The 13,913-nt window shown below is 38.7% G+C and overlaps 2 protein-coding genes across 3 annotated transcripts; one reads left to right on the top strand and one right to left on the bottom strand.

Annotated features, from left to right (window-relative positions):
* Positions 1–849: 849 nt before the first annotated feature.
* Positions 850–7,502, bottom strand: CLPR1 (CLP protease proteolytic subunit 1). Its single transcript, XM_008777489.5, has 9 exons — positions 7,117–7,502; positions 3,435–3,550; positions 3,126–3,326; positions 2,920–3,024; positions 2,700–2,762; positions 1,723–1,834; positions 1,584–1,645; positions 1,320–1,502; positions 850–1,250 (listed from the first exon to the last, which is right to left on the bottom strand). Exons 1-9 carry the CDS (start codon positions 7,373–7,375, stop codon positions 1,170–1,172), a joined length of 1,182 nt encoding a protein of 393 aa, XP_008775711.3. The 5' UTR covers positions 7,376–7,502; the 3' UTR covers positions 850–1,169.
* Positions 7,503–7,718: 216 nt separating this feature from the next.
* LOC103696007 (zinc knuckle (CCHC-type) family protein) lies at positions 7,719–13,783 on the top strand. Of its 2 annotated transcripts, none has more exons than XM_008777487.6 (8): positions 7,719–8,003; positions 8,123–8,178; positions 9,117–9,279; positions 10,044–10,132; positions 11,176–11,308; positions 12,139–12,231; positions 12,363–12,465; positions 13,261–13,783. In XM_008777487.6, exons 1-8 carry the CDS (start codon positions 7,863–7,865, stop codon positions 13,638–13,640), a joined length of 1,158 nt encoding a protein of 385 aa, XP_008775709.3. In that variant the 5' UTR covers positions 7,719–7,862; the 3' UTR covers positions 13,641–13,783. The 2 variants fall into 2 exon arrangements, with proteins under 2 accessions (XP_008775709.3, XP_008775708.3); XM_008777486.6 differs by having other exon boundaries at positions 7,719–8,024.
* The last annotated feature ends 130 nt before the right edge of the window (positions 13,784–13,913 follow it).

Below are 13,913 nucleotides of genomic sequence, written 5' to 3'. Positions count from 1 at the left end.
AGATGATATTGATATATATTTATGTCATCTCTACATTATAATCAAATTTTTAGCAAGTTAGATTATATGAGTAGCTTGAACTAGTCACCAAATCTGCACCTCACACCTTTGCACATGATAAAACAATTTATTTTTCCAACAGGGACGACCTGGCCAAAATTAAGTTTCAACCGATCTACTTACTTAGGTAATCGGCATCTTCGTAAGATATAAATTAAAGATAGCTATTTTGCTAAACAAAATTAAAAATATAGGTTACTTTTTAAATTCTTTTTAATATAGAGGTTTTCTCTGCTATCGACTGTTGAATGGTATAGAGCCATTGAGAGTTTCCAGCCGAGCTGGAGCAATGTAAGCGGCAGTAAACAGGACGTGGGACCACAGTAACTCGTAACACAAAAAACAAGGAGAGTTGCAGGTTGAAGAGAGGAAAGAAGCAGCATGACGATCATTATATCTACCCCTCTGATAAGCATTTACTATTCCCCCTAGCAGTGGATGAAATGTCTCCTGTAGTCTCTCTAACTATCATAAGATAAATATGATAGTTTTCAATAGCTTAGAGATCAACAAGATTGATGTCAATAACTAAACAAAAAGAACCATTCTATCTCAGAGATATCAAAGCAACCAGAAAAGGTTCTCTGTGCTAGAATCTACTGGTTCCTGCTTTTGGAGGATTATCAGGGCTCATTATCCCTACAAGGTGTTCAAGATCTTGGGCATTTTAATTATGTTTTCCGAAGGGAAAATTGGCGATAGTACCAACTTGAAAGGACTGCAGCTGGGATGAACGAGAAACTCTCTTCATGGTTCTACAAATGAAATCATCAATTCAACGCGCCAATATTTCCAAAATAGCCAACCATACTTCTCCATTCACGGCAATATAGCTGATGACAGCATGATGCATGATTAATACATCTTTAGTATTCAACACTGTTGTAGAGTTTTGATCATTGGGAAGAACAATTTTCGCGACATTTCTAAGTACTCCCATTTACCATTACACATTATCCTTCAAAAGAGAACTAGTTCTTCCTGTTGGTGGGGACATCATATACATGTTATGGCATGAAAGAGACACCGCAAGGGCTGCATTGTATGCTCATCTGATGATAGCTCTTCACATCATTCTACATTGCTTTATATGGTTTGTGCCTCTAAATCTATCTAAACCCAGACGGAGCAGCTTGCGGACCAGCTCCCCTTCGCATGGCTTTTGATTGTGCCAGCATCTCATCATAGTTCTGGTTGAGATCATAGTCAGCAAGAGTAACTTCAGAGGAAAGCTTAAGGCATTATTTGAAAAAACTTACCCGTTTCTCAAATGCAGCATCACGTGAATCTATAATCTTATCTGCAATTCCATAGGCAATGGCTTCTTGTGCTTGGAAATACTTTGGACGCTGAATATCTTTTGCAATCTCTTCCTTGGGCTTACCAATCCCTTTAGCTAACAATTCAATATAGTAGTCGGTGTTTGCATCAAGTTCTTTTGCCTAGAAGAAGTCGCAATTAATGAGAAATCAGTAAACATAAATAGGTAGATGGATAAATGCAGAGAGAGGCATGCAGATCACCTTGATCCACATATCAATGACAGCTCCACTAGATTTGTTGACCTTAGGCAGATACAGTTTAGCTGCAATACAGCAATACATGTAGTAAGTTTTTTTTATGCATAAAACAAGCACATAAAAAAAATAGTTAGTAACATACTGGAGGCATTTGGCTGCAGAGCACGGTAGCCCTTGGCACCCAGAGATAAGAGCATTGCTGCCTGACCATATGCCATGCCACAATTCACTGTATAAACTTTGGATTTGCAATACTGTCGCAAAACAAAAACTTTGAAGTCAGTTGATGATTATGTAATTTTTGGTAGAGTAGTTGATGATTATCTAATTATCGGTTGCCCCGCTTAGCACTATCCTGGTTCTGTCCCTAACTTCAAGATTGTTACAAGAGTTCCTGACTGCGTTATGCCTATGTATGTATTATTTTATCAGGGAAGATATAACTGATTATCAGCTTCACCACCTGGTTCTGCTCGAGATCCTGAGAAAACTTACTAACCAACCCTTGATGAAGATCAAAGACTCACCCTACAATGGAGGAATACAGATAGGAGATATAGAGAGTGCAAATTCATATGTAGATGCACCCTATTTGACATTCTCATCTTCCATGTTTGCACAAAATATTTTTCCTCGGTCTAATAAGGTAAGTATACTCATCCATCAAATAGCAGTAGTTAATTCCTAATTTTCAAAAAAAAAAAACACTGCCCAACTGTACCAGTTGAAACCAAGGTCATACATCACATAATTAGTGTCAGATATGCCAGTCGATGTATTCAAGTTTCTTTAGATTGGTAAGCAAAGAAGGCACCCAGCTACCAAACACAGTACATAAATATCTTTGGGAAATTGGAAAAACTATCAGTGACATTGCCTAACCTATGAATAAACACAATAAAGAGAAACACTGTAACAATAACTAAAGCCAACCTAAAAATAGCTGTACATGGATTATTAAATGAAAGTGCAGACAGAGATATTTTAAGTACTATGAAATTTAAACGCAAATTATAAAAAAGATTGGCTTACAATAGCATGTGTCACTTGTACATCATAAATTTACTGACTTTTAAGATGAGTCAAGCCATATAAATCTGAATTGGTTGAAAAACTTACACCTATAGTATCAGCAATGGCATATGCCTCTGTTTCAGATCCAACATTCTCCATCTTCTCATTCTGGAAGATGATATGGTAACATGAATCAGTATATATAACAACAGTGTCTAAGGTTGTCTCCCGACAGAGTATCCTGCATAAACAGTGTTGTTCCCAAAAAACAATGGAACTATTATTGATTAATCTTTCAATTTCAATGGTTAAAACCTGCAGTTACCTGTGTCCCAGGTGAGTTTATGTATAGGTATATAGGTTTAGAGGGACTATCATAATCCAACCACATAAACTGAGCAACAAGAAGCTCAGTCACTGCTGGAACTATCTGCGAACAAAAGGAAGCAGGAAATATAAGTGTACATTAAAAACAATATATGAACTTTGCATGTGAAATAGGATATATCAACTTAAAAGATAATGTCTTACAGGCATTCCAAGGTACACAATTCGAGCATCTAATAGCAAAGATGGTAAATCCGGAGGGGCAGTTCTTGGCCTTCCATATCCTCGGGCCCCTCCACGATACATACTTACACTCATACTGTACTTTGATGCACCCTCTTTCATGCCTGTTAGGCTATACATTCCTCCATTGTCAAGGTAATTTCTGGCAGATGAAACGCTTTCCTGTCATTGCATACAAAAGCATGAGATTGCCATTCATTTTATATTTGTTGCTTAACAGAAATTTTGTCTCAAATAGAATGAACTTAAATTTTATGAATTTTTTCCTACCTCAGTAACTTTTTCTGCTTGCCTCCTAACAGGGTTGTCTTCAGTCATGAACATGTCCATCTGCGAAGCACTAAGGCCATACAGGTATCTAGGAGCATTTTTATAATTGTCCATTACTGTAAAAGAGAAAATAAGAGATTTTTTAACACATCTCAAAATTTTACCATACATTTTTTTTACTTGCTGAGTGTCTGCAAGCTCCAGTTCACTGAATTAACAAATCTGATTGGAAATATGTTTTGAACCATGTGAGCAAAATACACCAATATACGAAGATTATGCCATACAAGACACAAGACAAACAAATATGTAGACGAGATACTAGAGAATATCCCTTGATAATGCACGGTTGTTTACATGAGAATTTGTCTTGAAGCCCTAAAACAAATGAAGTAATATTAAGCTTCATCATCATCATAGTCAGTTCCACTAGCTACAGACCAAGTATCATCAGTTAGCCTATGTTACCACAACTTGGGCACTGAAAATCTGTAAGTGTGTCATAATTAACCTCCATTCTTCTGCAGAAAGAGAACATATGATATGGAGATGACACTTTCCACTAGATCTTTTTGACACAAGGCACATTGCCTAGGCTGGATCTAGAACTTCTTGATTCATACTTTCTTAGCTTAATATGTAGTTACTCCTGATGGGCAGCATATAATCTTCTACATACAATAGAAATAGTATTTTCTCCTTGTTGTTAAACAGATTTTTCTATTATAAATTAAGCCAGTTTACGAGAACTTAAAAACAGAAAACACCATTCTCGCTCCACCCCAGCTTATTTGTTCTTTCTGCCAGCATTGATCTTCATTCCATCTACTTTTCTTTTATAATTACACTTTAGTTAATTTACTTGGCACCTGACTTAATACAGTCAGTTTTAGGTCATTTAAACCATTGTGCAATAAAATGGACTAGTGATAGTGAAGTAACACTAGGTGATGACCACAACTTCAGGGATGCATGAAAATTCTAAGTAATGAATTTTTAAAATTTATTTTCCAAATGTGTACTTGGACTAGTTACAGGCTGCAAGATTTCTATCACTATGCAGGGTTTATAACCCTAGGTTAATTGGTTGAAAGACTCGACTAACTTGTTCAGATAGCAAACCGCTTACCTTGTATTACCTAAGACTAAGAAGAGAAGGTCAGTGAGGGAGTGAGTCCCACATATCCATATCCTTTTTTCCTAAAGAGAACCAGTATCCATACTGTTTCTCTCACATTAGCCTAGTAAACTTTTATTAAGTATTTAATGCATCAGCACCCAAACTAGCATGTCATTTTCAGCAAAAAAAATTCCTAAATTTCATAGTACGTATGAAATGGAATAATAGATATATTTTAGGTTGTTGATAATATTTAATTATTAGACTTTAACATTTCTAAAGTATTTTTAAGTATTTTTCCACAAAAAAGTGTAGGAAGCCCGAGGCCTACCCGAAGGCTGAAGCTTGAGTAAGGGCCTGCCTTGGGCCCGAGCCTAACTAAATTGAGTTGACCTTTGGACAAAGCCCAAGTCGAGCCCGGCCTATGAACATGTGTACTAGGGGAGATATTGGTTAGTGTGTAAGGGACACATCGGACAGCAAGGCAGTGACAAAGATCCCCATGGCTGATTGGAACCCAAGATATTGTTTTGTTTGAATGGAAGAGAATTAGAGGAGATATATTTTCCTATGAGTTGAGAAAAAGATTTTATGCTTTTGGGAAGAGATGAGTGAGAGCTTTGGGAGAAAAGAAAGAGTAGTTTAGTGAGGGGAAGGGGGTTGGCAAACCTTTATTGAGTCTTAAATACATTAGACAACCCTTTTTCCAAATTTCCCACTAGGTATGTGCTAGTGCACCAGAAAACCGACAGAAAATAAACATGCAAATTCAAAGATATTGCTGTCATGAGCATAATACAAAATCCTAACTTACTAATCTGTACATTTATTTGCCAGATCTCTCTAGAATTGGTTCCTCATCATGATCTCTAGCCATTGCGCAATATAAGACCTAGGTATTTAATTATTGATTCCTCCACTTTGCACACAAAGATATATTTCCCCAAAACTATTTTATGCAAGGTCTGACGAACCGGCCGGTTCGGCCTGTAACCGGTACACCGGAGCAGTAGAAACCGGTCCAGCTTGTAACCGGTATGCCGAAGCAGTGAAAATTGGTACGGGCCGGTTCTGTGCCGGAGACGAAGAAGACAAAGAGAAGGAGAGAGAGCGCGGAGAAGAGAAGGAGGGAGGAGACCCACAGAGGGGCGGCGGAGGCTAAGGGGGGGAACCCGCGGGGGCGCAGCGAAGGCCGCGGCTTTTTAATTTAGATATTTTAAGGGAAGTCGGCAATGCCCGCGGGTTCCCCCCCCCCAGGGCCTCCACCGCCCCTCCGCGGCTCTCCAATGGCGGCCACGGGTCTCCTTCCTCCCTCTCTTTCCCGCGCTCTCTCTCCTTTTCTTCTTCTTCTCCGACTCTGGCGAGAAAGAGCTGGCCGGTTCGTACTGGCCAATTCCGAAACGAGCCGAAACCGTACTAGTCTGATAGGCGACCGATATGCCTACCACTCGGTACGGCGAACCTTGATTTTATGCATGTCTATCCTAGTCCCAAATAGAGAAACCATGTCAGGGAAGGGGGTTAGCACAACTTTATTGAGTCTTAAATATATCAGCTTACCCTTCTTCCAAATTTCCCACTAGGTATCTGCCAGCGCACCAGAAAACCAACAGAAAATAAACATCCCAATTCAAAGATATTGCTTTCAAGAGCATAATACAAAATTCCTATCTTGCTAATCAATACACTTTTTGCCAAACCTCTCTAGAATTAGTTCCTCATCATGACCTCCACCCGGTGCACAATACAAGACCTAGGTATTCAATAATCAATTTCTCCACTTTGCACACAAAGAGATATGTTCCCCCAAACTATTCTCCACATGTCCATCCTAGTCCCAAATAGAGAAGCCAATGTCACATTTCACCTTCAATTCCTTAGCCCTAAAAACCATTATACATAGGTAAGAAATTGACATTCGTTAGCTTCCCCAATTTTTTTTCTTAACAGGAATGTTGTTTGGTGCCCCAGAGGAGGAACTGACACTTCACCTCCCCCAAACCTCGAACCACTTATAAGATCTTCCACTTCTACCCTTCTGTAGAGCCTCCATGAACAATGATTTCCAATCCTTGCAATATGCTTATCCTTCTTATCGCCCCGCGACTCATGGGCACCAAATAACAATTATAGGTGCTGAATTCATCTTAATCCTAGATTAATGACAAGTTCAAACCAAGCAAAGAAGTAGAAACCAAATTATTTACAAATGACAAGAAAGAAGTACCAAATGGCAGCTTGAGTAAAAGAAAAGGACTGTCACCACAAATATCAGAGCAGATTATTCGATGCAAAAGATAAATAATAAGAGATGGCACAATATGGCCACCAACTCGCTCGACCTAAGTACCAAAATCAAGTACCAGCGCCACAAGAAACAACGTGGATTTCAAAACCAGAAAAGAAAAGTAACAAAGGCAGTGGCTTTCGTCAAAAATCGGAATAAGAGACCTAGATGGAACCTAAGATTAAAAAGAAAGAACATGGGAAACGAGATGAATCATATACTATAAAGCAACAGAAGGATCGAAAATGGGGGGTAGTAGTTGACGAGGCGCTCACATCCGTCTTTGAGATTTTCCTCCCGAAACTGTTTGGGGATGTGGTCGTACCTCCACTCGCATCTCCAACTTGCCCTTCTTCGCGAAGGAGGAGCGATGGAAGAGGGGACTGAGAACACCAGCCTTGAGGAGGGCGCGAAGGAGCTCGATCCATGCCCTAGTTCGCGATTCCTTCTGGCGGCGGCGGAGGAGTAGAGGTCGTCGAGCGGAGAAGAGAGGACGGAAGCTGAGACGCACGGGGAGCGCAGAGCGAGCGCCATGGATGGATCGCCTCTCGACCACACGAAGACGTCGGACAGCGAATGGATTCGTCGAAGATCGGAACTCTGGAGCGGAAAGAAAGGACACCCTGGGGCCGCGACATCGTGCTATTCTATCCGCCTCGAACTGAAGTCGGCAATTAACTAGCCGAAATTACTGAATAATTTCACGAATACGTCAAAACAAATAACTTTACATGTAAGCCCATAGTTAAGACGCAATTACTAGGGGTTTACATATAACCTCGTATAAACGTCAATATTACTTACAAGTCCAATAGCCCAGATGAAGCAAACCAACGCTGAAGAAAGCTGTTCGCTGTTTGAAATGGAGATAGCTTTAGCGGCTCGCATAGCTTTTGCCATCTCCGACCCTGTTCGCCTCACAAAAACTTTCTCCCTTCTATTATCTTGGATTTAAAAAATAAAAAACAAAAAAATCTCACGCCTCGGCTCTCTTCTTCTTCTTCTTCCCACCCTTCGTCGGATGTTCTCGATCTACTCCTCCCCTCGGTTCTCTCTGCCTCTCGGGAGATGGAGGAGCGGGAGACTCCGAACGGCTCTCCAACCCGTTCCAAGGATCCACGTCGCTCCGCGGGCCATCCCATTCTCCATGAACGAAAACTCGGTTCCGGCACCCAAAAACCCTGTCTCTTTCTTATCCAAATCTTGCATAGATTTCCTTTTGTGTTTCAAGAACTCGGCAGCTATGAGCTTCCTCTGCTGATGGTCCTTTATTTTTGGCAGCTCGATTACGATCCTTCGAGGGAGCTCCTAGGTCTCGATGTCGACCCGCAAGGAAAGTCTGCACTCCTTCCTTCCTTTCAATCTCTTATTCTTATAACTCCTCTAATGTCTTTGGTGTTATATGAAAATATTTAAATGCTGTGTTCTTTATAATCTTGCTTATTTGAAACTTACGCTGTCCTGATTCTTTAACAGTCATCCAGTGCTCTTGTCACTAAATAATGCCAAATTTGTAGAGTTGGTGAGCGGAGAAAGGACTATTGAAAGTTCAACAACTCAGTTGTGAGGATCTGTAAAGGCATATATTAGTACCACATCAATTATGCATTGGCTATCCTTTTTGGGTGAGATCCTGGGCCATTACAAATGGTTTTAGAGCAAATCCAAACCATAGCCCATGTAGATTATGTGACATTGCAACATGAGCTAATTTGGGCTAATCATGAGCTGATTGTGCTGTTTGTGATTGGATTTATGGTACTTTTGATTGGATTTGAATAGATTTGGACTCTTAGTCTGATAAGTACGCCAGGCTTAAATGGAGAGAGTATGTGAGAACTCGTGTTGGTGTGTTCTTAGTCCCATTGGGTATTTATATAGGCCAATAAATTTAAATAATATCTTTCGGCTAACCTTTTTGGGTGAGGACTTGGATCATTACATCAGTAATGATCTACTTTCTGGTGTTCTTTTATTAGAATTTTGCAATTGTCCTACAACTTGATGGCATGCAAGTTGGAGAATATTAGCATCTTAGATGGTAAACCAAATATATCCATTTTTTCCACTACTAGATATGTTGCGTCATTTTTTCAGAAAGCTAGAATATTCAAAACTTGGCTCAAATTTACAAGGAGCTGAATTAGGATGTTAAAGAGTTTTCAGTGACCAGACTTTGCAAGGCATGAAATTTATAATATACTGGTTTTGTAAACTAATTTTTGTTTCCTAGTATGAGATACTTTATTGCTGATGATCATTAATTTGTTGTCAGGAATGCTAATCCTGATGCACCAAAATTAAGGTCTTGGTTTGGTCCAAATGGCCAATACATCAGGGAGCTACCTTGTCCAAGTTGCAGGGGCAGGGGTTATACACCCTGTGCTGAGTGTGGAATTGAGAGATCGAGATCTGACTGTTCCCAGTGTAATGGGAAGGTATGTAATTTCTAGCACTTCTTTTAAGTATTATGACCAATATTATGTTGTAACATGTCAGTTTTTGCACATTTGTTCACATAGTGCAGATTTGTATGAACGACCTGAATGCCTTAGACTAGCTTCTACCTGCTATGTATTGCTAGGAGTAATCCAATGAAGAACTATCGACATGGTTTATTAAGCTAGGAAGGATTTCAAAAATTCCATGCTTAAGGAATAAAGATTTTGAGGGGAGAACAATTAACACTCTGATGGGCATAGATAAATGACACTTTACAATTTAGGCGACCTATATAGGTGGATCTTATCTTTTATAGGATCCAATGACTATGCCTTGCCCAGAAAGCTGGTAATAGGCAGATGATTTCTGGTTTGAGTCTACGTTTATGCTTATAATTATTTCAAAGTCTCTTGCACAAGGATGGAGATTGCTAGTATGGAAGACTTAATATTGAATCTGATCAACTTTCTTATGTAGTGACAAGTGACTGTCTCCTTTCTAACCAACAGACAGATCTTCCTAGTGCCTTGGTATCTTAAACTAGGATAATATCTTGTTCTCGTACTGTTCTGTGTAATGTAGCATAAAGCTAGGTTATTGACATTTATTCTTTTGTTTGATATTTGCTGATCTTCGTATCTATGCATTCTTCGGTAATTAATTTTTTGATGATTATATTGTAATAGCTGCATAATCCTTACAAAGCAAATAATACTAAATTACAAGTCGTACATACTAACCATACCATCGATGACCACAGGGTATTAGAACTTGTTGGCAGTGCTTGGGAGATTGTGTAATATGGGAAGAGTCAATTGATGAGCGACTATGGGAGAAAGCTCGATCTAGGTAAATCTGACATTACAAAAAGTTGTATTTTCCACCTTGCAATGTGTATATCTATTTTTATCATCTTAATAAGCTTATGTTACTGATTCCATATATTTTTCCCTGCATAAATGTTACATCTGGTACATTTATGCTTACAAATTGCATTTGATATGAGTTTCCCAATTGTCATGAATCTGAAGCAGCATAATTTTATCCTACCAATCATGCTTTCTCAAGGCAACCACATTTTTTTTAGATATTGGAATATTTGTCAGACCTAATCAATGACTTAAAAGCTGAACTTGTAAGACAAACTTAATTTTGGGTAGTTCAGTTATAATCTGTTTTGCTTCTATAGATCAGTTGATTTTTACATCAGCAGTTTGTACAATCAATTGACTATTTCATGAGCAAAACATTGGTTTTCTTCATATCTTGATAAAAGAAGAAGAGGTGTGTGACTTTCAAAAAGAGGATGAGTTGAAAACAAAGGATTTGTGAAGGTACTTTCAAAAAAAAGAATTTGTTGAATACTATGGTTTTATGGATGGATCCCAATTTGTCCTCTATAGAAGGTTCCTTCATTGTGCTTATATCTGTCCAAGCTTTCCATGTAGGTTCATCCTAGCAACTTTTTTGCTACCATGCTCTTCTATTGCCCAACATTTTTTAATACTTGACATTGTCCGTCTCATTATTTTCTTTTAATTCTTCCTTCCTTGAGTCTAATTACCATGTATTGACTCAATACAAATGTATTTTATAGTGGTTAGTGAAGCAGAATTGCGCTTCATCCATTCCACTACCAACTGTATTGGTTAGGTACTTATTCCACTCTAAGTCATTTTAGACTGCATCCAAGACCGAATGCATGTCTTCCGGTACAAAAAGAATACCTACATATGAGCTGTAAGAGATGAAAGAGAAACACTCTTATGGAATTTATTTTGCTTTTATGTCATATTTTTGCATATATTAATGAACAATGCAACCAACTGTGTTTGATTCTAACTTCTGAGGGCTGTTAGCATGCTTATCTCCCATTTAGATTATGTTTGCAGCTCTCCTCTAAAGGTGAAGGAAGATGATGAAGTTGACAATCTGGATATAAAGGTTGATGTTTCAAGAAAATCAAAACGTGTATACCAGTCACCATCTCCTGAAGTTAGCTTAAAGATCAGCAGATCACTGAGAGTCAGTTTCTCTTTCTTCTGTTTACTAAATAATCATATTCCAGCCCCCTTGAAACTTTAGAAATTAGTTCCCATCTTTCATTAGTTATACTACTTGCTTTCCGTGCATTCCTGTATCTTCTTATGAAGAGGAGAAAAAGACAAAGCCTCTTGAACGCATGATTATATTCTTTTTTGGCCAGAAGCTTGCAACTTTATGTGAAAAAATGATGAAACCTGTACACCTGGACACTTTAAAGTGGTAATTGGTCTGATCATCAAGTTTATGTTTTATTTAATCATGCAAGAGTGTTATATATATTTTCATGTCATGAGGTATTATATGCTTGATGATGTTTGAGAAGCAGTAAAAATTTCATGAACATCAAAATAGGAAGCAAACAACAGGAACTTTCATGTTCTCACCAAGAAAGGAGAACTCAAAGTTAGCTGAACCGTTGTTTGGCCATAATACTCTATGTTGTACTATCCGCTGTGGTTCTGTTCTCTGTCCTAGCTATCCGAGATTCCCAGTGCATTCTGTGTTCACATTAGTCTGCTCATATTTAAACATATGAATGCATGTTTTACAGTAGTTTGCATGTGGCAGTCAAATCAATTATATCAGTTTGCACCTGACTCCCGTCATGCACCATCTCTCTCACCACTCCGAAATACACATATACATGAGCTATATAGGTGTAGATTACTGTAAAAAGATTATTTTAGGTGTTTCATGGTATTTTGAATTTTTTTTAAAAAAAAATGTAGTTGCAAGTTCTAAGTGTTACTTAACAACAGCTTATTTTGGCAGGCTAATTAGACCTATTGCTTACTGTTATTTAAATGCAGAGTCTCAATGCCAGAACGGGATTGTTTAGTAAGCGTATGAAGATTATACACAGAGATCCTATGCTACATGCTCAGAGAGTAGCTGCAATCAAGGTAACAACCGTTGCTATTTTTAAAACTCGAGTCTGTTATATTGACATGGCAGAGGCTGGCACTGATTACCCATATATTTTGAACAATTCATAGATATTAATTCGTACGTACATTTTAATTCTTTTATAAAGAAAGCAAAAGGGACTGCTGAAGCAAGGTTTCAGGCTTCTGAAGCTATGAAAGCTTTTTTTCGTGATCCAGAGAATCGCATTAAGAGAAGCATAGCCATGAAAGGTCAGTTGACTCACTTTTGCTAAAAAAAGGGATTGCATACTAGGGACAAGCTTTTGGTCCACAGTTGTGGTGACCAAACATAGGATTAAGCAACAAAATGTGTTGCAATATTATCTGATTCTTTAGAGTTGAGTTCATTTACCCAGTACTAACTAGATTATCTTCTCGATTTACATGATATTTGATGCACAGTGTTGGTGGCAATGGGCCATTTTTGGTTTGAGTTGCATCAGATTTCTATATCGAGTAGCCTCAAACTGATCCATCGGTGGGTTGGTTTTGGTTGGCACCTTGGTTGACATACACTCGATATAAACATACTAAACAGCAACAGCAGCTCACGCCACAAGAGTCACTCTTTTGCAACCATCACCAAGAATTGCATGAGAGCTATGGAGGAGCAATGGCAAGTGTGTTCCATCCATAAGGGTTGTTTTTAGGTTTAAGAATAGAAAGGGAGATGTGCTTGAGTATATTACGAAGTGATAGGGTGGAAGTGGAAGGGAAACAGGGAGTAGAGGTGGAATGTGGTCCAGAGGGCATGATTTATGGTTTTGCATGTTGGCTCCAAAAGTGCCATTGCAAAGTTTTTAGACGACATCCATATTGCCAAGTAAGAGTAACTTTATGAAGAATATAGTTGGATCAAATCCTGTGTGCTGTGGGAGTCTGTGGAAGATATCTTCAACTATGATTAGATAGTTCTCACTTCATGCCTGTCTACTATGATTAGATAGTTATTCTGCTGTATGAATTTAACATTTTGTAGTAAAGATGCTTTCCTCCGCTTTACAGGAGTGAAATTTTATTGCCGCAACTGTGGGGAGGAAGGACACAGAGGACATTACTGTCCAACACTCAGGCAAAACTCAGGTAAGTTGCAGTTCCGATGTCGCTTATGTGGGGAAAAGGGACACAACCGTCGGACGTGTGGAAAATCCAAACTAGCAAGAGAACCAAAGAGTAGAAACCAGAGAATCTCCCGTCGGTGCACATTATGTGGCCAACACGGCCATAATCGTGGAACATGTCCTAAATCGACCGAAACAGAAGCAGCCGTTTCAAACACCCAAGAAGGCACACAGGTTTCTTCTAGTAAAAGAACATATATTTGTAGTTTCTGTTTAGAAAGGGGGCATAATAAAAGAACATGTCCTACGAGAGATTCTATTTGAGACATGATTATTTGTAATTTTGCAGTTTGAAATGACTTTTGGCATGCCATGGTCTGCTCACCATGAAAAAGCTTTGAGATATGTGTGTGTGTGTGTGTGTGTATATATATATATAGAGAGAGAGAGAGGAATTTTCCCATTGATTTTCAGTATTCATCCTATTTAATAGTCCTTACAATTTTTTTCTAACTTTTATTTCTGTAAGCTCCATTCTAGTGAGCCATTGTACAGTGCTTGAGGAAAGACTTGGTAGTTATACAAATGATGGATGCA

Source organism: Phoenix dactylifera, chromosome 1 (genome assembly GCF_051530095.1).
Source record: "Phoenix dactylifera cultivar Ajwa chromosome 1, Ajwa_hap1_PhDact_Kaust_v1.1, whole genome shotgun sequence".
In the NCBI taxonomy this organism is placed as follows: Eukaryota; Viridiplantae; Streptophyta; class Magnoliopsida; order Arecales; family Arecaceae; genus Phoenix; species Phoenix dactylifera.
Note: the sequence above shows the minus strand (reverse complement) of the source record. Positions and strands in the feature narration are given on the sequence as shown.

Coding starts and splice junctions, on each gene's coding strand:
- CLPR1 (XM_008777489.5), bottom strand. CDS start 7,375: ATGGCGCTCGCTCTGCGCTCCCCGTGCGTCTCAGCTTCCGTCCTCTCT. Junction 2,763..2,919: donor TAAACTCACCTGGGACACAG/GTAACTGCAGGT, acceptor ATCATCTTCCAG/AATGAGAAGATGGAGAATGT. Junction 1,251..1,319: donor ATGCTGCATTTGAGAAACGG/GTAAGTTTTTTC, acceptor GATCTCAACCAG/AACTATGATGAGATGCTGGC.
- LOC103696007 (XM_008777486.6), top strand. CDS start 7,863: ATGTTCTCGATCTACTCCTCCCCTCGGTTCTCTCTGCCTCTCGGGAGA. Junction 9,280..10,043: donor GTTCCCAGTGTAATGGGAAG/GTATGTAATTTC, acceptor CGATGACCACAG/GGTATTAGAACTTGTTGGCA. Junction 11,309..12,138: donor AGATCAGCAGATCACTGAGA/GTCAGTTTCTCT, acceptor ATTTAAATGCAG/AGTCTCAATGCCAGAACGGG.